Source organism: Salvelinus namaycush, chromosome 20 (genome assembly GCF_016432855.1).
Source record: "Salvelinus namaycush isolate Seneca chromosome 20, SaNama_1.0, whole genome shotgun sequence".
In the NCBI taxonomy this organism is placed as follows: Eukaryota; Metazoa; Chordata; class Actinopteri; order Salmoniformes; family Salmonidae; genus Salvelinus; species Salvelinus namaycush.
In genome coordinates this window covers 21,588,480-21,616,479 of record NC_052326.1, presented here as the reverse complement: position 1 = coordinate 21,616,479, position 28,000 = coordinate 21,588,480, and the positions used below count along the sequence as shown (strand labels likewise).

The 28,000-nt window shown below is 43.5% G+C and overlaps 1 protein-coding gene across 3 annotated transcripts; it reads left to right on the top strand.

The window, feature by feature from the left end:
- Positions 1-12: 12 nt before the first annotated feature.
- On the top strand, positions 13-28,000 carry ece1 (endothelin converting enzyme 1). 3 transcript variants are annotated; one of them, XM_039015882.1, is made up of 19 exons: positions 13-95; positions 11,373-11,459; positions 12,949-13,087; positions 14,382-14,594; positions 14,783-14,907; positions 15,127-15,273; positions 15,637-15,702; positions 16,096-16,284; positions 16,587-16,729; positions 22,239-22,353; positions 23,461-23,571; positions 23,670-23,768; positions 24,304-24,381; positions 24,705-24,808; positions 25,138-25,248; positions 25,458-25,525; positions 25,856-26,046; positions 26,592-26,687; positions 26,869-27,045. In XM_039015882.1, exons 2-19 carry the CDS (start codon positions 11,373-11,375, stop codon positions 27,043-27,045), a joined length of 2,259 nt encoding a protein of 752 aa, XP_038871810.1. In that variant the 5' UTR covers positions 13-95. The 3 variants fall into 3 exon arrangements, with proteins under 3 accessions (XP_038871810.1, XP_038871809.1, XP_038871808.1); XM_039015881.1 differs by lacking the exon at positions 13-95 and adding an exon at positions 1,024-1,219; XM_039015880.1 differs by lacking the exon at positions 13-95 and having other exon boundaries at positions 11,316-11,459; positions 26,869-28,000.

The following is a 28,000-nucleotide window of genomic DNA, read 5'->3' as shown; positions in this document are numbered from 1 at the left end:
TGAACCGGCAAACACTACTGGGATTATCTCACCACTGCCAACACTGTAGCAGTTGAGGGGGAATAGACATAGAAAGACTTGAATTTACGTTTGAGGTAAGTACGCTATTACCGCAGGGCCTCACCTGCACTGACATATAGGGAGGCTACAACATTTGAACAGTATATTTCAATTAAGTAGCAATAATTCCTTGGATAAAATAATTAACTGAATAATAGTAGGCCTATTTAGTATAGGCACCATCTGAGTCCATCTGCTATTCCCATTCCTGTTAGGTTTATTACAGTATATATTGTTTTGTGTAAGAACAAAAAACGATTATAGCAAAGGATGATTACAAAGATTTGACCAGCCAGAGCCAAGAGGTTGTTAACTTCTACATAACCATTAGGCCTAGTAGCTTGGCACTCAAGGCTAACTTTCACAAATGTCCTGGTGAACTGTGAAAATGAGGGCATTATAATAATAATTATAATCCCATTGATCCTATTAGGCACTTTAGAAGCTTATTGTAGTTTTATTTTCTTTGATCTCCACACCTTAAGTTATTGCGCTACATGTTAAGACCGTAACGAAATACCCAGTCAACAATTCATGTTCCTTAATCCTTCAACACCAACACTTGAGAAAATTGTGTAGGCTTGTGCGAACAAATTCAAATGAATTGCAGCTAAACCACCCCTTATTGCTTTAGATAAATTATCTATTGCTTTATTTGCAAATCCTTGAAAATGGCATAAACCAAAACAGGTAGCAATTGTAACCTAATTAGGGTCAATATACTTTAATAATGTACCTGGCTGTACCTACATGTAGGCTAAACTATCATGCACTGTAAACACAAAGGCATATTGTTTTGGTTCCTTAGTAAAGTGGGACCCTTTTTTCCCGCAGGATAACTTTCTGCACATTAATTGCAACCACAAATCAAGTAAAACTTTATAAGAAAAGGTAAAAAAAACATTTTTATTAAGACCCGCCCATTTCTCAAATCCGTTGTTAGAATGATAGATAACCGTCGCTTCTCATCCTGCTATTGGTCGGGAAAATGCTTTTTCAAGGGTAACTTGTAAACTCAATATTTACAGTGAAGCTTTCGCCTTGTGTGGTGACACGACTGAAAATATAGTTAATGTCGTTTGTAGCGTCTGGCAAACCAACAGCTGTCCGCTGAAGGCATATGAGAGGACTGCGTAGACAGTGAGCTGAAATAATGGTGGTAAGAACCTGTTCCGTTTAAAATGTTTATTAATTACATACCATATCTTTATTACATGCATGTTTTGGCTGCCGTTGTTGTAAACAAGTACTCTACATTTGGAACATTTGACCATCTCTGTGTGATGACCCGATGCGTAAAAAATGTATGGTGCTCAATTACAATTTTCACTGTTTACCACCATGACATGAGGTAGTGTTAAATTGACCACATTTTAAAATACCCAAATGTGGGACAACAAGATGATTTTGCTGGACATTCGCAGTTTTGGCCGGATGATAAAATATTTTTTATTTCAGTTAAACCTCATAAGAAATGCGGTGCTGTTTTTGATGTGACAGTAACGTTATACTATGCTATTATAGGTATATTTGGTTCTGTTATGTAGAATACTAATTAATCAGTATGTGATCTTCCAAGACATTGCTTCAGCTTTCTTCTAACTTTACTAAATGAGTACCATACAGCTCCCGCTGTACCGAACGAGCTACACTGAACAGAAATACAAACGCAACATGTAAAGTGTTGGTCCAATGTTTCATGAGCTGAAATAAAAACATCACAGACATTTTCCATGAGCACAAAAAGCTTATTTCACTCAAATGTTGTGTACAAATGTGTTTACATCTGTGTTAGTGAGCATTTCTCATTTGCCAAGATAATCCATTCACCTGCCAGGTTTGGCTTGTCAAGAAGTTGATTAAAAAGCATGATCATTACACAAGTGCACCGTGTGCTGGGGACAATAAAAGGCCACTTTAAAATGAGCAGTTTTGTAAGCAATGCCAAAGATGTCTCAAGTTTTGAGGGTGCATGCAATTGGCATGCTGCCTGCAGGAATGTCCACCAGAGCAGTTGCCAGAGAATTTTATGTTAATTTCTCTACCCTAAACTGCCTTCAACGTAATTTTAGAGATTTTGGCAGTATGTCCAACCGGCCTCTTAACCGCCGACCATGTGTATCCACACCATTCCAGGACCTCCACATCCGGCTTCTTCACCTGCGGGATCGTCTGATGGGGGTAGTGCTGAGGAGTATTTATGTCTGTAATAAATCCCTTTTTTGGGGAAAAACTCATTCGGATTGGCTGGTCCTGGCTCCCCAGTGGGTGGGCCTATGCCCTCCAAGCCCCCCCATGGCTGCACCCCTGCCCAGTTATGTGAAATCCATAGATTATGGCCTAATGAATTTATTTAAATTGACTGATTCCCTTATATGAACTGTAACTCAGTAAAATCCTTGAAATTGTTGCATGTTGCGTTTATATTTTTGTTCAGTATAATTGTATTGCACCTAGCCTACTCTTCCCTCATGCAAAATTTGGTGATGCAGAAATGAGAGACCACATGTGCAGCTGTTTTATGAAGATCTAGGAATATGTGGCCAAGGAAACAGTTCTAGTTGGTTGAGACTTTTAAAACAGGATTGAGTAAAGTAACAGCAAATCTGTTGAATGAGCAACTAATGAGCATGGAGAACTTCCCAAGTTTGACAAATTGACCTGCCTTTCAGTCTAATATGGCTGTTTACTGACTTTTGTAGCTCTTCGTCATAAACCAGCTTTGTAAGTAGCTAGGCCTAACTGTCCTCTCCAAGTTTAGCTGGAATTTTCCCGAAAGGATTTGGGAAATGTGATTGGTTGACGATAGGCCTATGACATTGGCATGCTTGTCTTGCTCAGAATATCAGATCTCAACAACGATTGGAGAAGTGTTTAACATCAGTAGCACATCCTGATGATATAGGCCTACATCTTTCCATAAACACAACATGACTGCAAAAGACAGGTTGGAATGTGTGAATGAAATACAGGAGCAACCAATCTTTTTTCTGTCCAAATTAGTGATGTTTGAATTTGTTGATAAAATGCAGGACATGATTGTTTGGTTGCGGAAGAAAAGGCCACTGTCAGGGACATGTGGTCACCCAAGTGTGTTTTGCATAATTCCCAGCGGGAACCGGTTTCTGCATTACCAAAACAAGTCATCCCTGAATTTTAGTCAAACCTACTCACTGACTTAAATAAAAGTGTTTGTCTTATGATCATGTTGGCAGATACTGTATAGCCTACTACTACAGCAAAGATGGTTTGAAAACACTATTGAACACACTTTTTCATTGAAAAAGGAAAAATAATCATTTTTAATCCATAATTGGTTTGTCACTTGTTGTTGCCATCCTTGTTTGCATAGTGGTTATTCATTAGCCTACCTAGGGCCCAGGGGTGAGCGTGAGAGTTTCTTGGAAGTCAATATTAGGCCACATGCAGGAGCAGACACAGGTAATCTAATGTTATCTAGGCCTATCTGAGCTGTAAATCCCACATAATGCAGATAACATATTCTCCATAGGTATTCTCATGTTACACCTGGACGTTAGCCTACATGGTGCCTCCCATTCATTGTGCAGTAGTCTTTACTGTTTTTTTGAGGGATGTTTTTTTGTGTGTTTCAGGTTATGTCACTGACTGACATATCAGATACAGAATGATTAACTGCAGTATTGTTTACTGTGTAAGGGTTATGTAATGAAGATCATGAACGGACACCAAGTTCATAGTGTCCTTTGACAAGGATGTGCGAATGACATTATCCAAGTGTTTGGTGCTGGTTTATAGGGGATGGGTGGGGTTGAAGTAGTATAAAGGTATAAGTAACTCTACAAACATTGCTTTATTAACACTTGCATAAACATAGTTTCATCATTGTTTTTTACGAATTACTTGGATATAAAACATGTTATTGGAATAATTAATGTGGTATTTATATGATGATAATGGACGTTGTGTATGCCTATAGAGAGAGAACAGTGCATGAGAGGACCCACCTGGGTGTCAGAATTTGCAGAACCTCTCAGAGTCTTATTAAATTAATGTTCCAGGCTAAGAAGGGTAAGCCTTTAGTTTTTGTATGTTTATCTTGTGTTACTCTTATGCTTATATTGGCCTCACCTCACAGTATCAGGGTGTTTTCTCCAAAGGAAGCATGCAGAGGAAGACATTTAACACCAGGGCCCGTTTGACGTCACAGGTCATGAGCTGCAGTGTTCAGCCGTGCAGTCTGTCTTTATCTATGCCCTTCAAGCAGCCCGGGGTAGTAAAACATTAGACCTTGTGTTGGGCCTATGTCATATTTTGGACTGGTTTGTGTTGTAGGCTGGCTGTGACTACTGTGTCTAATCACCTTGAACACATTTTTACATGACTGTGTTTGTATCCATTTGAGTGCCTAAAGTTGGAATCTTTGGAATGTGTTCCTAGCTACAGCTCTTCCCCCTAGGTTATACTAAAGGGTTAACATTTGTTTGACTCCTGGGGGGCAGTATCTAGTACTGGGCATTTCCATGTAAAAGGCCACATGAGCACTAATGTGATGTTCATAGGAGCACATACAATTTGGTGTCAAATGAAAGCTAAGAGTCTATGTTTTTTTTAAATGAAGGCACGTCAATCTTTCAACCAACTTCCATCCTAAAATTAGAAATAAGCAAAGGCTTTGCTTTTTGGTTAAACCAATGGAAAGGGGGTCTTAAAAGGTATAAAAGAAATACACCAAAACACAAAAATGTTGAAGTTGTTAAAAAGTGTACGTGTACGTCACGTCGGAGAGTTATATAAGGTGCTATCATAATCATTTACTCTGGTAGTAAGTCATGTTACAGTTCGTGACATCCTAATCAGGTACTGATAATGCACTTGTATATCTATCATAGATAGGCGGCCTACTAGTACCATCTCTGGGTTGGCCCATTATCTCAACATTCTCTTTTTCATATAAAATTAGCTCGAGACTTCATACAATTTTAACACCAGCCCTTATGAATATATCTATTTACAACATTATTATCATCTTTATTTTTTATAATTAACAAATATCAGTTCATTGTCTATTTCTTAACTTCTTTGGGATAGGGGACGGTATTTTGACGTCCGGATGAAAAGCGTGCCCAAAGTAAACTGCCTGCTACTCAGGCCCAGAAGCTAGGATATGCATATAATTGGTAGATTTGGATAGAAAACACTCTAAAGTTTCTAACACTGTTAAAATAATGTCTCTGAGTATAACAGAACTGAAATGGCAGGCGAAACCCCGAGGACAAACCATAAAAAAATATGCCTGGCACTTTTATAATAGGGCGAAATTGTCCCCGATTGCAGTTCCTAGTGCTTCCACTAGATGTCAACAGTCTTTAGAAAGAGTTTCAGGCAGGTTTTTGGAAAAATTAGTAGTAGTTTTTCTAAGTGGCTCCCATTTTGGCTGTAGTGTTTCCAAGCGCATGGCCGAGAGAGCGCGTTCTTTTTGTTTTTGTTTATCTCCGGTAAAGACAATAACGATCCTCCGTCTTAAATTTTATTGTTTATTTGCGTATTAGGGTACCTAAGGTTTGATTATAAACGTTGATTGACTTGTTTGGATAAGTTTATTGGTAATGTTTGCGATTCATTTTGTATGCATTTTGAAGGAGGGAAACCGAGTGGATTATTGACTGAAGCGTGCCAGCTAAACTGAGTTTTTATGGATATAAAGAAGGAATTTATCGAACAAAAGGACCTTTTGTAATGTAACTGGGACAAAGTCCCTGTACACTCTTAGGAAAAAAAGTGCTATCTAGAACCTTAAATGCTTCTTCGGCTGTCCCCATAGGAGAACCCTTTGAAGAACAATTATTGGTTCCTTACTACAGAGGGTTCTACATGAAACCCAAAAGGGTTCTATCTGGAACCAAAAAGGGGCGGTCTTATGTTAGCCCTTGTCCTAGTGTACTGCGCTGGCAGCATGTTGGGCACCTCTGGGAGCCCCGGGCCTTTCCTTCCTCATCCACATCCTCCTAACATTGTGAAGGCAAGGTTGGCAGAGATGACGGACCTGGTGGGATCTCCCTAGTCTCCCCTCAATTAGTCCTGCCCACACCATCCAGAGGATATTCACAGTCCTCCCATCCGGCCACTCTGTGCTCTCCTGAACCTTGGTGTATGTACCTCCAGTTCCTTCAATACTTTCGGCCCTTTACTTCCACTTCATAGGACCTTGCACTGATGTGCCTTATGCATGTGCCAAGACTCCATATGGCATCCATTGCTTGAGGTGACAGGAGCACTCTAGCAGCTTGGCCTTTTTTAATACAGGCATATTTTTAGCAGGTTGGTCATAGTACTGTTTTGACGTCTCCTGATGTGCACACGTGTGCCTGCACATCCCTAATGACCTTTGGTGTGAGGAGCTTGGGAGCTGTTTGCAGCAGAGAGCGAGTGCGTCTAGACATTAAGCACTGTACAGGACTGCTACTGAAGGCTTCGGTGGAAGTATTTCTCCATGCCAAAATGGCTTGCTTCACATCTTTGCCGTCCTGCATAGCCTTTGTGATGAAAGCCGTTGCTATTTTCACAGCTGACTCAGCTTTCCCATTACTCTGACTGTGGTAGGTTGAAGAGGTCACATGATGGAATTCCCAGGCTTTCACTAACAAAGTCTTGACTCGTGAACTGGGGGACATTATCTGTAACTACACCACTGTCAGGTATGCCATATCTGCTGAACTGCTACTTACAACAGTCATTGATGCAAGCCGCTGTTGTGTCAACCACTTTCTCCACCTCCCAAAAATCGTAATAGTAGTCCACTATAATAACAAAATTAACGTTTTTGACTGTGAACAGATCCATTCCCACTTTAGGCCAAGGGCGTGCTGGTATGTCATGTGGCCGCAGCGTTTCCTTTCGCTGCTTGGGTAGATTAGCATTGCATATGCTGCACGCAGCCACAAAGTTTGACATTTCTTGGGCCAGAATAATGAGTCTCTGGATTTCCTGAGGCTTTTCTACCCCTGACTGCCCTGCATGGATACGAGAAAGAATCATGGGGCATAGAGTTTCTGGCACTACCACCCTGTCGCCTTGGTAGACGACCTCTTCCTGCACTGTGAGTTCGTCTCTGTATGTCCAGTAGTCCCTAACCAGTACCCTTCCTTGTGTCTGGCCAGCCTCTTAGGATAAAAGACTGCAGTGTTCGAGATGTCTTGCCCTCAGCTGAATGAGCTTTGATAGCATCCCATGTTGGCAGGGAAATGTGAACCATGCTACTGGTCAAAACATCTTCAAACTCAGCTTGTAGAGCATACAGTCTCATTTGTCCGATATTGCGGATGACTAGTTGTTGGTAGTGCTGGCCTGGTCAAGAAATCTGCAATGTGGAGCTCTATTCCTTTTTGTAAACTACCTCTAATTGATAACGCTGAAGCTTCAGCATCATCCTTTGTAGTCGCTTTGAGGCAGACAGAAGATAACCTCCAGTGGCTTGTGGTCAGTGTGCACCGTGATAGAGTCCCTGCATGAAGGTGTTAGTCAAAACGGTCACAAGCGAACACAATGGCTAGACACTTGTTTTCAATTTGGGCATATCCCTCCTCTATGGGTGTCAATGTGCTTGAAGCAAATGCAATGGGCTGCCCCTAGACCTTTGTCACTTGCATCACATTGTAGCATCACTTCCTTCGGAGTGGTCATAGTACGCAAGTATTTGTTGGTGTATGTGAATGACACATCAGAGAGTTAGATAAGGTGCTAGCATAATCATTTACTCTGCTAGTAAGTCATGTCCGACATACTAATCAGGTACCGATAATGCACCTGTATATCTATCATAGATAGGCGGCCTACTAGCTCCATCTCTGGGTTGGCATGATGCCCATTATCTCAACAGAAGTAAAGACCCCTGCCAACTAATATCAACATTTATATTTATTTTTGCTGAAATGATTTGGCTTCTGTAAGTGAAAAAATATCAAAGAGTGTCATGTCATTCTGTTACCAAAACCCCAAATATCTTTAAGATATTTTCAAATTTCTCTCCCTCATGAGGAGATTGAAGGATATCTGTTACTCACTTGCCAGTCAGGAAATGTATTTAATAGAAGGAGAGGATAATCTTCTATGTCATTTGGCAATCCAAGGATAGCTATGTTTACGCCAAATGAACAAGAGGCCAATGTTGTCAGTCGTGGGCCAAAACCACATAACCATATGATCTCATTTACCATAGACATTAATCCTTGTGAAGCTGATATTATTTTTGGAGTGGCTGCGGGTCCGAATTCTCTGGAACCCTCTTCCCAAAAGCTAAAGGCCTGAAGCTTTTGGTCATGTGCGAGATTCTCTACTTTAATAAAGTTAGATCAAAGCTGAATCAATGTCTGCAAGATCACATAATGATAGTATTTTACAGAACATAATATAATAAACTTAACCGTATGCACCACAGGGCGGTTACCTTCGGAATAGCAACCTCTGCTTTTTTCTTTTGTGCAAATTGTGGTCCTAGCCATGCATGTCCATTTCCCATATCCCAGAAACACATACCCAAATACAAGCACAAACACACACTCCCCTTATACAAATAATCGTCTGGTTTGCAGGATCCGTGACGAATTACTGACGCATGCTTGTGGTTTCTATCCTCCCTCAGAGGCCATGGCCTCACTAGGGTTCAAGAATCCTGGAATATTGACCTCTCATAGCCATCTGCTGCTCTGTGAGACACATCCCCACATGCTGTGGAGGAACACAAACAAAGACACTGTAGAGCCAGAGTCATGTCACAGACCCAGACCATGAGAACACCAAGGGATCCTGTGCAAATAAAAAAATGAAGAAAAATGGTCACATGCGCCGAATACAACAGGTGTGGACCTTACAGTGAAATGCTTACTTACAAGCCCTTAACCAACAATGCAGTTTTAAGAAAAATAAGTGTTAAGAAAGTATTTACTAAAATAAACTGAAGTTAAAATAACAAAGAAGAAAAATAGAAGCAACAATAAAATAACAGTAGGGAGGCTATATACAGGTGGTACCATTAAAGAGTCAATGTGCGGGCCACAGGTTAGTCGAGGTAACTGAGGTAATATTGTTGTTGTGGGTCATGTAGGATTAATTTACCTGATGAAGACCATGTTGGTCGAAACGTTGTTTGTGTATCACAGTAAGTTTTATAAAATAATCAACTTTGGGTGCAGCAAAACATTCTATGCACCAGACCCAGACAGGTCTTAGGAAATCAGAGTGAATGTGTCCTATCTTCCTGTTAAGATCTCATAGAATTACTATGTTATGGAATGCCTATGACCTCACACTACCACTATGTGTGGCCTCGGTAGCATCCGGCTCCTACAGTATAGAGGTGTTTTCATTGACAAAAGCCTATTGACAGGATACAAACTTACACAGGTGTTCCTGCTGAGTCACAACAAACCTCCTACCATTAGCTTTACATTCGTCTCTCCTACACCTCTCAACAGCAGGAAAAGGGAGTCTGCGTCACCATTGGTCTGAAATTCAGTGTTGTTAACGGCGGCAATCTGTGGCAACATGCAGGAATGCTCTGAGGCACATCTGCACACACATCAGTGCCAAGAAAGTGTCTAAATATGAGTGTGTGCTCTCGGGAATGAGTGCATGCCATGGATGGGTTTGTGCCGGTGAATACCACAACTTATGTAGGCCGAGGACTGTGATTAGTAACATGGCGCCTGGGCTCATCCACTACATGTGTTACCTTTGTAATGTAGTTGTTTTAAAAGGAATGTAGATTGTGACTAAAGAGTCGCATTGTTTTGTTTGTGTGTAAAATGCATTCGCTACATAAAAGGAGGCTTAGGGACAGCCATATTAATAAACTGAAAAGGAGAAGAAAATGTCTGTCATTCAAATCTCAGTCATCAGCTATGCATATACAGTAGAGTAGACATTATGATGCTGAGAACTGAAGCCCACTTTAGTCTGGAAATATACTTTAGAAATCACTGAAAAAAGTGGTGGCCACAAGTATTCTCCCAGTCTTTTTCTAACCTCTTTCATCACCTCTGTGTCTCTAGCCACCATCTCTCTCTCATCAGAACGGTCCCTCCACAGGGTGATGATGGGACTAGGCAGGACCTCGTTAGGGAGAGCCAAGTATATCAGTGTGGACGTCGGTGGGGAAGTTTGCATGAGTGGCCTTGTGGAGGTTAAGACAACACTAGTGGCTGTCCGCTGCGCTGTTAGGGACTTGTGATACAGCGAGTAGGGTTGACTTGTGATACAGCGAGTAGGGTTGACTGGCGCTGTCCATGTACTAGAAAGCTGGGTTTGGTTTGGCTGGTCTAGCAGTTAGAGCTGTCTATTTGCTGTCCGTGGAGGCTGAAGACGCAGAGCCATTGGCAGGAGTTATAGGAGAAAGCAACTAAGCTTGGTGTAGGCTAGGGGCAAGTGTCATGGATAGATTGATAACAGGAGAAATATAAGTCGCTCTGGATAAGAGCGTCTGCTAAATGACTTAAATGTAAAATGAGAAGAACTAGTACTACACTTTTAAATTACAGCTGTTTACCTAAGTAGTAAAATAATATTTTTTTAAGAAATAGTGCATTATCCTTCTGGGTGAAGGGTTAGACAGGGTAAGAATTGGAACAATCAACTGTCATGCCTATCAGGTGACGGTAACCCAGGCAACAACTGAAAGCATGCAGTGGGAGGGTGTTTCTATCCAGACTCCACCCTCTGGTCTAGCCCTATGGATTGGAGAGTGGGAGTGAACTAACCTACAAAAGTTCCCTCCCTAAATCGAAATGAAACCACTGTGGAATGCACATACACTCCCTCTTACACACCCTCACACTCAGTCATGCCTGTCGATCAAGTCAATGCTTCTTCCTGTTTTTTGCGAGTTCCCTCTCTGTTTTGTCTCGTTTGGCTAAATTGGGCTTAGTGGGAGCTCCTGAGGAGAGTGTACTGACAGAAGGCTGAGCAGAACAACATAGCTGCTTGAGAGGAAGGGCTCTTTGTAAACCTTTACAGGACTTTTTGAGTGGGTGAGTTTTATCGGTGCCCATGAGATCAGCCCCCAGGGGGGTTGTTGAGTAGGGGGTTAGGGGGAAGGGAGGAGGTGAGTGTGTGCCTGGGAGGTGAAGAGAGAATTTAATATTCCTTCCCCTGGACTGGAGCAACCCAAAGCAGACAGACAGAGACTCTTCCTGATGGATCTGAGGGTGAAACCATACCTAGAATTCCCAAAGACTGTTAAAAAGTAAACGTCACACACATCCTGACCAAAGGAAAGGAGAAGGGCCTGGAGGAGCATGGAAGCACTGAGGGAGTCTTTTCTGCATTTGACCTTTCAGATGTCCACGTACAAGAGGGCCACTCTGGACGAGGATGACCTGGTGGACTCCACCGGAGATGAGATCTACCCCTCCTCTGCCATGCAGGTAGGCACAACTATTCCTTTGTATAAACATTTTCGACAAACTCTGACACATGCCAAGCCTGTCTAGAGACGCACTCATTCTGCTTCTTTTGTTGTTATGTGATGATCTGCTTACATTGTATGACAAATTCCATTCCATTCCAAAGAAATTCATAACCATTGAGCTAATCAAATTGCAGATTTTCTATTGTCTTTGTGAGGACTATGAGCGCCATGCTATTTCCTGACAGCCTGCTATTCTCTGTCAGCCATGTGCTACGTTTAACATTAAGGGCTACTTGAAGAGAAAGACTTCAGTCTCAGGTGGAACCCTTTAATAAAACAAACTACCCTTTACAGCGGCCCATACAGTATCTGCATTTCTGCGTGCTTCAAAAAGCCTGGATAATCAGTTGCAGAGCCCAGCAGAATACAACAGTCTTATAACTCTGAAATAACCCCTGTGCGGGATCCTTCTTTTTCCCCTGCACTAAGTAGAGCAGAGATATATCCACAACTGATTAAGTAGGAGAATGCAGAACAACATACTGCACATACTGTGGATTGTTGTTTTTTGGATTATCATAGAAACAAACATATCCGTAGATAGAGAAAGGTATACTGAAGACACTGTTGGCAAACATTTTAGAGGCTACAACAACAGTACCTGAAACCAAAACAGGTTTTACAATGGACCTGCGCTGTCTGAGTCAGTGGCTTCACACATGTCTGCCTACAAGTCTTCTCAATTGCACACATCAATACAGATTACAAGTTCAAACCCACCCAAACCTCAAAGTCTGAAGGATTGGGAAGCCTGTGGCGACTTTGTCACCAGGGCTGCTCACATTCAGTGTGACATTTGAACTTTGCCTTAGTTAATGGGACTAAATCTAATTCTTTAACAGGTCTGGGATAATTGGTTTTCGCGGTGTGTGTAAAGCTCAGTGAGGGGAAGCCACATTAATTCCTATAGTAATTGAGCAGATCTAAAACTCAAGTGAGCTTTCAGTAAACGCAGTCAGGCTGACATTTAAAAAACATGACCATGTCCTAGTTCATCCATTGTGGTTAGTGCTCTGCCTTCCCCTTATCTGGGGCAGAGGCACAATGCATTTTAATGATGCCGGCTGAAGAACTATAAAGAAATGAACAAAATATGAATACATGACCTTTATATAGAGGGGTGTTGAAAGGCATTATTGTGTGGAAGCCATTATTTATTGTAATATACCATGTGAGTCATTTCAACCATAACCAATACATTTTAGTCACACAGTATTAGCACTACTGCCTCTGCTGTTCAATGTATCATCTATGACCAGAAAGAAGAAACCATTCATCATAGGATCATAGAACATAGAGTGGTTTGTTTGCCTGAGTACTGTGGTTAAGGGTTGTATACCAATCATTGTAACCATTACACACAGTAACCAGTGTATGTGTGTCTATGGAGATAACACTGTGGTGCTCATTGCTGTGTGTGTGTGTGTGTGTGTGTTTCTGTACAGGTGACACTGCGACATGGCCCTGGTCCCAGGTGTTGGGCTGAGAAGACACACACTGAGAGGAGGCTGTTGGGCTTAGTGTGTGCTCTGTCTGTTGCCTTGTTCTTCTCTCTCATCACTGTCGGGATCTTCTACAAAGAGAGTGAGTGGCTGAGATTGTTAAGCCTGATTTGGCTAAATAATCCTGAGAAGAATTGACCAAACAACCTCTTTTATGTTCATATAATCTGACAAAATGTTCCTGGGTACAAATCTTTACTGAAAGATTTTCTCAGCTCAGTATTAGTTTCCTTGTATTTTGAGAAGGGAAGCAAATGCCCCTTCCTCCTATTCAACCACCTATCAGCCCACATGACAAATCCCCCGCTGACTGTTATGAGAACCGACACAAGAATGTGCTTTTACTACACCATTCACTTTCCACTCCTTTTATTCAGCTCCTGTTATTCATGACCCAAAGTCCAGTTAGTGCATTCTCATTCTGTCTCATGTCTATGTTGATCATTGATTAAAACATTTTAAACTTATTGTCCTTAAAGAAACGTAGACTTATGTACAACATAGCCTCAAACATAGACACGAGACAGAATGAGAATCCACTAACTAGACTTTGGGTCATGAATTATTATCCCTCTAAAAATATAAAGATGTTTTCCACATCTTCTCCCAAAATAACATAAAGGGAGTTGCCAAATGCCCCTTGGCTATAAATCAGCTTTTGCAACTAGACCCTTAAAAATTCCAGAGCACTTTCTAATAAAATACTGTATTATCCATCTCCTTATTCAGTCCAGTGAAAGAGAAAGAATACTCCATGAACATCCGTTTACACTTCAGCTTTTACAGCCAGTTAATGTATGGCAATCACGTCAAAGCCAACGAATGAATGCCCATCTTAGAACCAATGGCAGCATCGGACAATGGCCTGCTGAGAATTTTCCACAACCGTGCCTCGACATTGTCTATGAGACAGGGAACCCAGAGAGATGGGCCTGGCTGGGTGATGGATACACTGCACCTGTGGAGAACATTCAGGTGTGACAGGTGCAGGCCAGGGGCAAGAGCAGTTCATCAGGACCAGCTGTTGGAACGGTGGGACAATGACTGACAGTGACCTCGTCTGTGGCACAACCTCTCGAGCCCTTCTCTCCTCTATTTCACTGTTTATTTCTGTAGGAGTTTAGAGGAGGAAAAGTAATTTTTCTTTGAGGTTATATATTTTTTTGCAGTAACCCGTTGAAAACAATGATTTCCAGATGATCTGAAAACATCCATGTCATGACATATTTTGAATTATTTATTGAAGGACCTTGAAATATACTAGCTGTTTAAGAAAATAAATAGTGTTGTCCATGTTGAGGCTGAAGTAGCACAGTGCCGATAAGAGATATCTGATACAGTATGTTTAGTTGTCTTGTCCCACTCCCTGTTGGCAGCTCACCCTGGCATGTGTCTGACGGAGCCATGCATTACTGTGGCCAGTGCTGTGATGGGAGCCCTGGACCACTCGGTGGACCCCTGCCATGACTTCTACAACTTTGCCTGTGGGGGATGGGTGAGGAACAACCCCCTCCCTGAGGGAAAGTCCCGCTGGGGTCCCTTCAGCAACCTATGGGAGCGCAACATGGCCGTCATGAAGCACCTGCTGGGTAAGGTTTCTCCTCAGGGGGTGGGGTGTCCTTAGCTGCCCCTCTCACCCTTAACAGCCTAGAGAAATATAAACAAACAGTTAGCTAGTTCTTATTGCCCCACTGTTCTCTCAATATTTTTGTTATCCCATTGTAATGTAAGATACGTTTGTAGAAGACTTAACTGTGAAACCTGTTGTGATTGGCAGAGAACACCACGATGAAGGGGCTGAGCAAGGCTGAGAAAAAGGCCCAGAGGTATTACAAGGCCTGTATGAATGAGACTAAGATTGAGGAGTTAGGGGCTCAGCCTCTACAAGAGCTCATTAATCAGGTGAGTTCGCTCATCAAGAGGCATCCTCATCCAGTCTTCTGCCATAGCGCTATGCACATATAAGCTATGTTTATGATGTGCTAATAGATGTGTAAAATGTTCTTTATGTTATACAGTTAATTACCCTAAATGTATCCAATGCCCTGATATAAAGGATCACCACCTCTCAGGTTTTAAGTGAGCCTCTCTCTGAAGGAGATCATACATTTTTTCTTTCAGACGGGGGGATGGGCCCTAACCGGCTCCTGGGACAAAAACAATTTCCAGGAGGTTCTACGCACAGTGTCGGCCAACTACCGCTGCTCCCCATTCTTCACTGTGTTTGTCAGCACTGACTCCAAAAGCTCCAACAGTAATATTATCCAGGTGAGAGAAGAGCCAGTGGCCCCAGTGGCTCCAAGGCTCAGTGGCTGTAGGCCCAGTTACTCCCACAGGCCTCCTCCTCACTCCTTTAGCTTTTGATTCTATTTACATTTGTCAGAAAAATCATCAAACATCACTTATCCCCAGATCTACTCAGAGAGGATTGACATATACATTTACATGCTCTTTTTAAAAAAATGTGCAGAGGGACATTAGAAATTGTAAGGTTAATCGAAGCTGCAGTATACTGTAGAGTAGATCCTGCAATACTATACTATCAAAGAAAGAGGCTCACTTTGCTGAGAGTGCTGAAATGTTTAAATGAAGTGTGAGATGGTAGTCATGAACTGTTCCTCGTACCTACAGGTGGATCAATCCGGGCTGGGGCTCCCCTCACGGGATTACTACCTTAACAAAACGGCCAATGCAAAGGTACTGACAGGCGGCCGCACTATGGCACTGTGGTGAATATGCTTAAAGATTGTAGCATGATGACAGACAGGGTACGGGAGGACATGAAATAGATCAGTGCCTTGATGCAGATGCCTGATTAAATTAGGAAATTAACTTTATAAATTTGTACACTATAATGACAAACCTATCTCGCTAGATATGTGTTTCATTACGAATAGAAAATATCCGCGGCAGTACAAACCCTACAGTACCCCACTTGGACAGACCATGTATAAATAATATAGAAAGAATGTATAGCTCAAGGGATAACTCTGTGCTTGTAGTAGTCAGTATTTTCCTAGCGCTGGATTGTGTTTTTAAATTAATTTAACCAACATTTCTCCCCCTGTGCTTCCCACTTGGTCTCGGCAGTATCTGAATGCGTACCTAGACTTCCTGGTGGAGTTAGGGGTCCTGTTGGGGGGCTCAGAGGAGACGTCCAGATCGCTGATGCAGGAGATTGTGGACTTTGAGACCACCCTGGCCAACATCACCGTACCCCAGGAGGAGAGGAGGGACGAAGAGCTCATCTACCATAAGATCCAGGCAAAGGATCTGGCGGTCAGTACCCATCTCTCTACTGCTTCAGCTGATCCAAGCATCATGTCAACACCAGATATCCACCTGCAGTATCACTAGATACAAACCTACAGTAGATGACTCCCAGATTGAGATGTGTTAATGAAAGTGCAAATTGCATAGATTGTATTTTGGTTTAACAGTGCTTTCTGCAAGGTCTTTCTTACTGCTTTCTATTCATACCTGCTGATTAAAAAAGCAAAATATATATATATATATATCTGATAGGACAGGTGCACCAGTAGATATGTTGACAGTATCATTGTTTCTTTGTGTTTCTGTAGACCTTGGCTCCTGCGGTGGACTGGATGCCCTACCTCACAGATGTGTTTGCTCCTGTACCCCTCAATGACTCAGAGCCTGTGGTGGTGTACGCCAAGGACTACCTCCAGAAGGTCTCTGACCTCATTGCCAGCACTAACAAGAGGTTAAAACCACTTTCTAGCCCTGCCTTCCACTCATTATTCATATTTGGATGGTGATGGACAGCACTATGTAATTAAGGTAACCATTGGGATGATATGGTTTATGTAAGATTTCATATCGGTCCAGCAGTGATATTATATGAGCAGCACAGGTGACATTATAAAACATTATGCAAACTGAAGTGGCAAGAAAAAGTATGTGAACTCTTTGGAATTACCTGGATTTCTGCATAAATTGGTCATATAATTTGACCTGATCTTCATCTAAGTCACAACAATAGACACACATAGTGTGCTTAAACTAATAACATACAAATTATTTAATTTTTCTTGACCATATTGAATACATCATTTAAACATTCACAGTGTAGGTGTCAGAGTCTAGGTGATGTGGGTAAGGCGGAGTCAGGCGCAGGACACAGAGATGAGTAATAATAGTAACTACTCAAAAATAATCTTCCAACAAGGAGAACGAAAATCCAGAATCACATAAACGAGACAACTGACAACAATAAACACGCACAAAACCATGATGGCTCCAGAGGGTTAAATAGGGAAATAATAAAACGTAATGGGAACCGGGTTGTACAATACAGCCAAAACAAATGGAAAAAGAAATGTAGATCGGTGGAGGCTAGAAAGCCGGTGACGTCGACCGCTGAACGTCGCCTGAACAAGGAGAGGCACCAACTTCGGCGGAAGTCGTGACAGGACCTCCCCTTGACGCACGGCTCCAGCAGCGCGCCGACACCGGCCTCGGGGACGACCTGGAGGACGAGGCGCAGGACGATCCAGGTGGAGACGGTGAAATTCCTGCAGTAAGGAAGGGTCCAGGATGTCCTCCACCGGCACCTAGCATCTCTCCTCCGGACCGTACCCCTCCCACTCCACGAGGTACTGAATGCCCAGCGCCCGACGCCTTGAGTCCATAATGGCTCGCACTGTATACGCCGGGGCCCCCTCGATGTCCAGAGGGGGTGGAGGAACCTCCCGCACCTCAGACTGCTGGAGCGGACCAGCCACCACCGGCCTGAGGAGAGACACATGGAACGAGGGGTTAATACGGTAATCAGGAGGGAGCTGTAACCTATAACAAACCTCGTTCAGTCTCCTCAGGACTTTAAATGGCCCCACATTACCGCGGACCCAGCTTCCGGCAGGGCAGGCGAAGGGGTAGGTTTCGGGTCGAGAGCCAGACCCGATGCACCGGGCCTCACTGCGGTGGCGGTCGGCGCTCGCCTTCTGCCGCCTGATGGCCCATTGCAGGCGCACATGGGCAGCATCACATGTTTCTTCCGAGCGCCGAAACCATTCGTCCACCACAGGTGCTTCAATCTGGCTCTGATGGAACGGTGCCAGGACCGGCTGATAACCTAGTACACATTGAAAAGGAGATAGGTTAGTGGCGGAGGGAGTTTTGGGCCATCTCTGCCCAGGGGATGAAAGCCGCCCACTCCCCCGGCCGGTCCTGGCAATAGGACCGCAGAAACCTACCCACGTCCTGGTTAACTCTCCTCCTGCCTGTTACTCTCGGGTGAAACCCTGAGGTGAGGCTGACCGAGACCCCCAGGCCTTCCATAAACGCCCTCCAGACCCTAGACGTGAACTGGGGACCCCGATCAGAAACTATATCCTCAGGCACCCCGTAGTGCCGGAAGACGTGGGTGAACAGGGCCTCCGCAGTCTGTAGAGCCGAAGGGAGACCGGGCAAAGGAAGGAGACGGCAGGACTTAGAGAACCGATCCACAACAACCAGGATCGTGGTGTTTCCCTGTGACGGAGGAAGATCCGTCACGAAATCCACCGATTGGAAAGGGTAGGGGTTGTAATTTCCCTCTGGGCAGGTGTCTAGGTGCCTTGCACTGGGTGCATACCGAGCAGGAGGAAACATAAACCCTTACGTCCTTAGCTAAAGTGGGCCACCAGTACTTCCCACTAAGACAGCGCACTGACCGACCGATGCCAGGATGACCAGAGGAGGGTGACGTGTGAGCCCAACAGATCAAACGATCGCGGACTTCAGACGGAACGTACAGACGCCTAACTGGACACTGGTTGGGAGTGGGCTCTGTACGTAACGCCCGCTCGATGTCCGCATCCACCTCCCATACCACCGGTGCCACCAGGCAAGAAGCCGGAAGTATAGGAGTGGGATCCGTGGACCGCTCCTCTGTGTCATACATCCGGGACAGTGCGTCTGCCTTAGCGTTCTGGGAACCTGGTTTGTAGGAAAGGGTGAAAACAAAACGGGTGAGAAACATGGCCCACCTTGCCTGTCTCCTCGCCGCCCGGATGTACTCCAGATTGCGGTGGTCAGTCCAAATGAGGAAAGGGTGTTTAGCCCCCTCAAGCCAATGCCTCCACGCCTTCAGAGCCTTGACAACAGCCAACAGCTCCCGATCACCCACATCATAGTTTCGCTCTGCCGGGCTGAGCTTTTTAGAAAAAAAAGCACAGGGGCGGAGCTTTGGTGGCGTACCCGAGTGCTGAGACAGCACAGCTCCTATCCCAGCCTCGGACGCGTCCACCTCTACTATAAATGCCAAAGAGGGATCAGGATGAGCCAGCACGGGAGCCGAGGTAAACAGAGCCTTCAGGTGACCAAAAGCTCCTTTAGCAAAGAGGTAATGGGAGCCACTACCTGACCAAAGCCCCTGATAAATCTCCGGTAGTATTTGGCAAACCCTAAAAACCGCTGCAAGTCCTTTACCGTGGTTGGAGTCGGCCAATTACGCATGGCTGAAATGCGGTCCTTCTCCATCTCCACCGCTGTCGCGGACAGGCGGTACCCTGGGAAGGAGACGGACTGTTGGAAGAACAGATATTTCTCAGCCTTGACGTACAGGTCATGCTCCAACAGTCGACCAAGCACCTTGCGCACCAGCACGTGTAGCGCGTGTAGCGGAGTATATTAGAATGTCATCTATATACACCACTACACTACAGGTCCCTGAAAATCTTGTCTACAAATGATTGAAAGACTGATGGAGCATTCATCAACCCGTACGGCATGACAAGGTACTCATAGTGCCCAGAGGTGGTACTAAATGCCGTCTTCCACTAATCCCCCTCCCGGATACGCACCAGGTTGTAAGCGCTCCTGAGATCCAATTTTGTGAAGAAGCGCGCCCTGTGCAATGACTCTGTCACACTGGCTATGAGAGGTAGCGGGTAACTGTACTTCACTGTGATCTGATTTATACCTCGATAGTCAATACACGGGTGTAAACCTCCATCCTTCTTCTTCACAAAAAATAAACTGCAGGTGAAGTGGAAGGCTGAATCTATCCCTGTCCCAGAGATTCGGAGACATATGTTTCCATAGCCGCCGTCTCCTCCTGTGACAAAGAATACACGTGACTCCTGCTGCGTCTACCATGAGATTTATCGCACAATACCCCCGTCGATGGGGTGGTAATTGAGTTGCCTTCTTTTTACAGAAGGCGAGAGCCAAATCGGCATATTCAGGGGGGATGTGCATGGTGGAGACCTGGTTTGGACTCTCCACCGTAGTTGCACCTATGGAAACACCTACACACCTCCCTGAGCACTGACGTTACCATCCCTTGAGAGCCCCCTGTTTTCACGAAATAGTGGGGTCATGATCGGCCAACCAGGGACGCCCCAACACCACAGGAAACGCAGGTGAATCGATCAGAAAGAGACTAATTCTCTACCTTATGATCCCCCTGCGTTATCATACAGAGTGGAGCTGTGACCTCCCTGATCAGTCCCGACCCTAAAGGACGACTATCTAAGGCATGTACAGGGAAGGGCACATCAACAGGAACAATAGGGATCCCTAATCTAATTGCAAATGAACGATCAATAAAGTTCCCAGCTGCACCTGAATCTACTTGCGCCTTATGCTGGGAATGCGGGGAAAACTCAGGAAATTCTATACATACACACGTGCGAAACAGGAAGCTCTGGGTGAGTCAGGTGCCTACTCACCTGGGATGATCCACCAGTGCCCTGCCTGCTGCCTCGACTCCCTGGAGAACCTCCCCAGCACCGACCAGCAGTCGTGACAGTAGGTTGGAAAAAGTATGTGAACCCCTAGGCTAATGACTTCTCCAAAAGCTAATTGGAGTCAGGAGTCAGCTAACCTGGAGTCTAATCAATGAGACGTGATTGGAGATGTTGGTTAGAGCTGCCTTGCCCTATAAAAAACACTCACAAAATTTGAGTTTGCTATTCACAAGAAGAATTGTCTGATGTGAACCATGCCTCGAACAAAAGAGATCTCAGAAGACCTAAGATTAAGAATTGTTGTCTTGCATAAAGCTGGAAAGGTTTACAAAAGTATCTATAAAAGCCTTAATGTTCATCAGTCCACGGTAAGACAAATTGTCTATAAATAGAGAAAGTTCAGGACTGTTGCTTCTCTCCCTAGGAGTGGCCGTCCTGCAAAGATGACTGCAAGAGCACAGCGCAGCATGCTCAATGAGGTTAAGAAGAATCCTAGTGTCAGCTAAAGACTTACATAAATCTCTGGAACATGCTAACAACTTTGTTGACGAGTCTACGACATGTAAACACTAAACAAGAATGGTGTTTATTGGAGGACACCACGGAAGAAGCCACTTCTGTCCAAAACAAACATTGCTGCATGTCTGAAGTTTGCAAAAGTGCACCTGGATGTTCCACAGCGCTACTGGCAAAATATTCTGTGGACAGATGAAACTACAGTTAAATTGTTTGGAAGGAACACACATCACTATGTGTGGAGAAAAAAAGGCACACCAACATCAAAACCTCATCCCAACTGTAAAGTATGGTGGAGGGAGCATCATGGTTTCGGGCTTCTTTGCTGCCTCAGGGCCTGGACAGTTTGCTATCATCGACGGAAAAATGTATTCCCAAGTTTATCAAGACATTTTGCAGGATAATGTAAGGCTATCTGTCCTCCAATTGAAGCTCAACAGAAGTTGGGTGATGCAGCAGGACAACAACCCAAAACACAGAAGTAAATCAACAACAGAATGGCTTCAACAGAAGAAAATATGCCTATTGGAGTGGCCCAGTCAGAGTCCTGACCTCAAGAGAGCAGTTCACACTAGATATCCCAAGAATATTGCTGAACTAAAACAGTTTTGTAAAGAGGAATGGTCCAAAATTCCTCCTGACCATTGTGCAGGTCTGATCCGCAACTACAGAAAACATTTTGTTGAGGTTATTGCTGCCAGAGGAGGGTCAACCAGTTATTAAATCCAAGGGTTCACATACTTTTCCCACCCTGCACTGTGAGTGTTTACACAGTGTGTTCAATAAAGACATGAAACGTATAATTGTTTGTGTGTTATTAGTTTAAGCAGACTGTTTGTCTATTATTGTGACCTAGATGAAGATCAGATCAAATTGTATGACCAATTTATGCAGATATCCAGGTATTTCCAAAGGGTTCACATACTTTTTCTTGCCACTGTACATATATACTATTTTGCTTCCTTTCCTGAAATGTTAATGTGATGAATGATGTAATGAATGAATATACTCCTACCTGTGCAGCGTCCTGAACAACTACATGATCATGAAGGTGCTGAGGAAGATGGTGTCCATCCTGGACCAAAAGTTCCAGGATGCTGAGCAGCGCTTCTTTGAAGTCATGTACGGAACCAAGAAGGTGAGAGAGAGAGATGGAGATAATGTCAGTGCTTTAAGCTGGAAGGGAAATAGGCAACAGACCTCAGATAAGAGTACTCAAGGGGACTGGCTTTTCCTGCTGCTACAGTCAGCAGAGTTAAGCTATATTTGCTTATAGCACAGATAAAAATAAATGAGTGGCTGAAACTATGTGTATAAAGTACACTGTAAACGGAAATTTGCATAGATAAAACGTAATAAGATGTGCACTTGTCAGTAGCGAACTTAATTAAACAAGAAGCTGATAAGAAAATACTTTAGTAGCTGAGTCACTGTCATCACTAGACACATTAAATTGACCGGACAGCTTTTTCCCTTAGCTGTCTGCTGCTAACAGCTATCTGCTGTGTTGTGTTGTGCTGTGGGGGTTCCAGCTATCCAAACCCTTATCTGAGCTAGATCCTGTTCCCCTGGCCTTGATTTCCGTTGGGGTCACACTGTTAAAACATACCAAGTGCTTTCTCGTCCTGTGTGTGCGTGTTTGCAAGTGTGTGTGCACAATTCCTGGGACCATCCACACTACACTATTAGCTCCCCTCCTCTATCACTCCCTCTGTCATTATTTCCCCTGTATCTACTCCTATCTGTTTCTTGCTCACCCGTTTCCACTCTGTTGGCCTCTTCCTTTCCCCCTGGCTGCATAGTCTCAGTTTGGATTCTAGTATCTCCAGTAGGAAAGGGGAAGTTGGGGGGTGAGAGGAGTGTCCTGTCATTGCCAATCTCTGAGAATCTCACTAAAACAACAGTCAGCCCTTTTAGAGGGCAATGTGCTGTCTCCCTACACACTCTGATAAAGGCCTGGCTTCACCTTGAGGTAAAGGATTCCAAGGAAAGATTGTTTGCTTCATATGCAAAACCAACACTACTACTTCATGCTTGAGGGGCATTATAAAATCTAATACAGTTAAAGACTGATGCTGTGTTAGGATCATGCAGTGTTTTCAAGTATTTGTATAGACTTTGTATAGTCTGAGAGACAGTGCTATCTTGTGTGTTTAGGTGATGTCAGTGTTTTTGTGTGTAGGTGGTGTCATGTTTTCCGGTGGTGTGGTGTCATAGTTCTCATGTGTTCAGTGTGATGTTTCAGAGCTGCACCCCACGCTGGAAGCTGTGCGTCAGCGACACGGACAGTGCCCTCGGCTTTGCTCTCGGGGCCCTGTTTGTCAAAGCCACCTTCGACGAGGACAGCAAGGCCATTGTAAGTGTTTCAAGGTATCACCCACTCACGCACTACCTCCACTGTGAGCTGCCCCTGGGTGAGATTCTGACATGCCTTTCCTTTTCCCTGTCTGTCAGGCAGAAGATATGGTCTCTGAGATCAAATGGGCATTTGAGGATAGTCTGAAGTATGTGGGCTGGATGGACCAGGAGACCAAAAATGCAGCCAAAGAGAAGGTGGGCGAGACGAGTTGCTTTGAATAACTGCCAGAAATATGTTTTCCACTGTTAGGGTGAGGGAATTGTCATTACACTGACCGCAAACTATGGAAATGTTTCTTGCCTCGTAATTAACATGGTATGGTATGCTGTGTCTGTTACAGCTATAGCATTTCAATTGTATTCCATAAGAGATTGCCCGGCAGGACACATAAAGCATTGTCCACAAAAAAGAAAAAAAGAACACCCTTGCCTTGTTTGCACTAACACTTGTCTTTTCTTGCCAGCACTGACTTTGCTGATAGCTACTTTTATCAAGGAAAAGTGTACTTACTATGACTGTGATATGTGGTTGTCTCACCTAGCTATCTTAAGATGGATGCACTAACTGTAAGTTGCTCTGGATAAGAGTGTCTGCTAAATGACTCAAATGTAAATGTAATAGTCCTTTTTGCTATAATGGTCATGTTTAGCGTAAGGCTCGTGAAACTAACTCTGCAGTGCCATCTGGTGTTAGCATCTGTCTCAATTCACCTCATCTTCTCTGTTATAGGCTGATGCCATTTACAACATGGTTGGATATCCAAAATTCATCATGGACCCCAAGGAGCTTGACAAAGTGTTCAATGATGTAGGTAAATATGCAATTAAAATAAATATGCATACTTCTGTTTTATGAAGTTGTCCATGTCATATCATATGTTGATAAAAAAATACACAACTCTTTGTTGTCTTACTGTAAGACCCTGGTTTTGAGAAGGGTTGTCAATCTTGTTAGATATTGCTGCACTGTCGGAACTAGAAGCACAAGCATTTTGCTACACTCGCAATAACATCTGCTAACCATGTGTATGTGACCAATAAAAATGTATTTGATCTTACAGTATCTCCTGTTTGCATTGCTTGTGTGTAAACCTCTTTCTCTCTCTAACCTGATTCCTCTCTCTTTCTCAGTTTGAGGTGGTGTCTGACCTGTATTTCCAAAATGTCATGCAGTACTACAACTTCTCTGCCAGAGTGACTGCGGACCAGCTGAGGAAAATCCCCAACAGAGACCAGTGAGTGTCTATAACCCGGCCCTCACCCTCCTGTTGCTGGCCTCTCCAGAGAGGAGGTCAAATGCTCTGACAGGGACAAATTCCCATTCTGACTCTAAGGAATACTGCTGGCATCCAGAAACGTTCCCCGGGAACCAATATCCCTCAGCTGTACTGATCCCTTTCTCTCACTACATAGCCGAGTAGCTCAGGCTTCTCATTCTTTCACACTGATCTGAAGTCAACAGCCTAGCGAAGGGGATAGGGGAGAGTCAAATACTGGTTTTTACCACCCTGATCTCAGACTTTTGTGCTCAGTTGGTGTTATATCCCATGTCTTGCATACACAGGTGGAGCATGACCCCTCCTACAGTGAATGCATACTACAATCCCACCAAGAATGAGATGGTGCTCCCAGCAGGAATCCTTCAAGCTCCTTTTTACAGCCGCTCTTGGCCAAAGTAGGTCCCTCTTCCCTCTTCAGCCTATACAGTTCCCTAATACGTCCCCATTTCAGGCACAAATACAGGTACACCACATGTGCGCGCCATACTTGCATCAATTGTATACAGTATGTGTGTCTCTTTGAGTGTCTTCACATAGCCAATAATTTAATTGCAAGTTATAAAATGCTTTTATTTACTTGAAAGGATTTTGAATCTATTTCCAGGGCCCTGAACTTTGGTGGGATTGGTGTAGTTATGGGACATGAGTTGACACACGCTTTTGATGACCAAGGTAAGATCTTTAATTTTCAAAGAAGTTGTATTGTCTTAACTCTTATTACTTTATATGGGAAATAAGAAGTTTTGCTACAAACTAAAATACAATTTAAAAAAATAAATAAAGGCTGTATACTTACATGGCAGGGGAGACACTTTGATCACAGGGCGAGCTGACCCCTGCAAATTCACCAGAATCTCGACTGCATAATCTTGTCTGCCCTCTCTCTTTAAAAAAAAGAACGAAAAAATATTATAGGCTGTTGTAAACATCCCACCGAACGTGACACATTACGATATTAAACGAAGCATCCAGTTCTACAGCATATTTTTCTTTATGTTAAAGGGAGGGAGTACGACAAGGATGGGAACCTCCGCTCCTGGTGGAAAAACTCGTCTGTGGAGGCCTTTAAGAAGCAGACCCAGTGTATGGTGGAGCAGTACAGTAACTACAGCATCAACAAAGAACCCCTCAATGGAAAACACACCCTGGGAGAGAACATAGCTGACAATGGTGGCCTGAAGGCTGCCTACAAGGTGTGTATGATAGAGAGGTGTTGTTAGGGTGGGATAGAAGAAAGTAGACTTGACAATATGAAGAGCAAGAGCAATTCAACTTATACACACACATACTGTAAATGTGCAGACATTTCGGAATCATCAATATGAGATGCAGTATTTGGAAGGTCAGAACTATGACACACGTTACATGTTTTCTTGTTCACTTGATTGGGTCATTGTGGGTCGTGTCTTTACTCTGTGGTGGAAAAAACGGGGTTGCCTACATCACAGCAAAGCCTGGAAATGCAACAGGTGGCTTGGAGAGGCTTGGTCAGCCTCAGAGTGAGCTCTCAAACATTCTTTCCGTCAAATGAAAGTCATAGGTTATGGAGCAGATGAGCCAACCACATGGCAGAAATGGGGAACTGCATGAGCGCTGTCTGTTAGTGGGGACTGAGGAGGAAATAAAGCTGAGGGCGAGCAGAAAGAGTCTCTTCAGTTTTTTTTTTCTCATACTGTTCTCGATGGCGAGAGGAGGATAATGCATGCTGTCTGTAATATGACCCTTGTCTGCTTTGAAGGCTTATATGAACTGGATTGCAAAGAATGGAGAGGAGGCCACCCTGCCTGCCCTGGGGATGACCAATCATCAATTATTTTTTGTTGGATTTGCCCAGGTTTGTGCCACTTAAAGTATATCCATGTCTGTTGGCAAATGTAGTAATGCATTCTCTAGCATGCCTACCTTCAACGGTGTTATGTATTAATTATAATGACCTATTACATTGATAATGTAAATTAAGGACTTTTCACTCTGAAATCCTTAATATGTGTGTCTGTGCTTCCTGCTATATGTAGGTATGGTGCTCAGTTCGGACTCCGGAAAGCTCGCATGAGGGCGTCATCACAGATCCACACAGTCCATCAAGATTTCGAGTTATTGGCACCATCTCCAATTCCCATGAGTTCTCTGAGCACTTTGGCTGCAAGGCAGATTCCCCAATGAACCCTAAACACAAGTGTGAGCTTTGGTGATGCTTTGCTACCCATTTGTCGGTATGGCAGGTGGCAAAATGGGCATTGGGGATTTGGAGCAAATTAGAGGCAAAGTCTCTAAGGAAGGAGAGCATTGGTCTTGATACCACTAAAAATCCAGCTGTTTTACCCACTCTGCCCTTCTCAGGGTCCTTATGAGGGCTGGAGGTTGAGCCAGCCACAACTCTCTTCATAAAGACAATTTGTTTTAGAAAGCTGCCTATTTTCCCCCAATTAAACTCTATGAAAATGTGCCTTTATGTTTATATAAAGGAGGAACAATTTTAACACTGGAAACCGAAGAAATGGTTATGAAAAAGGGAAAACTAATGGAACTTCTCTCAATCAGGTTTTATGTAGAGTTGTCATATGCCTTATTTTTCAACAGGAAGGGATATTTATTTTCTGTCTTTCTTTTTCACTGTTACAATTTGTATCTGATCAATCCACCTCTATGTTGTCTTCACTTATTGTATATTTTTAGACTGCAAAAGAATGACGAGTTGCAATTACTGGATTTGGACTGAAACAATATAATCCGGAGGAAACCGTCAATCACATCTAGAATACAAGTCAAGTAGATTGTATCAGTCATATTTTATTATTGCCCATGATTGATCCGATTCAATAAGCTATGTGTATGTCATTTCTGCATCAACAAACCTAACACAACATCATCATTTGTGTAAAGTCTGATTGCTTAATGTCTCCAGTTTATACAGTAGTGATGTTGTAAAGAAGTGATCCTCCGAATTGCTGAATGCCTGATATGATAAGGGACATATTATTTGAATAGTTTTCAATCAGAGAATTCCTGAAACTTGTGAAGGATGTATTGATCATCGAACAAGTCACATAACAAAGAGTTTTCCCATTCTGGAGCTGCTCATGCATGACAGGGCTTGTATGTGTCATAAAACTATTTTTCTAATCTAATAAAAATATTGTCACCATT

Coding starts and splice junctions, on each gene's coding strand:
- ece1 (XM_039015880.1), top strand. CDS start 11,331: ATGGAAGCACTGAGGGAGTCTTTTCTGCATTTGACCTTTCAGATGTCC. Junction 13,088..14,381: donor CGGGATCTTCTACAAAGAGA/GTGAGTGGCTGA, acceptor CCCTGTTGGCAG/CTCACCCTGGCATGTGTCTG. Junction 26,047..26,591: donor GCCTGAAGGCTGCCTACAAG/GTGTGTATGATA, acceptor TCTGCTTTGAAG/GCTTATATGAACTGGATTGC.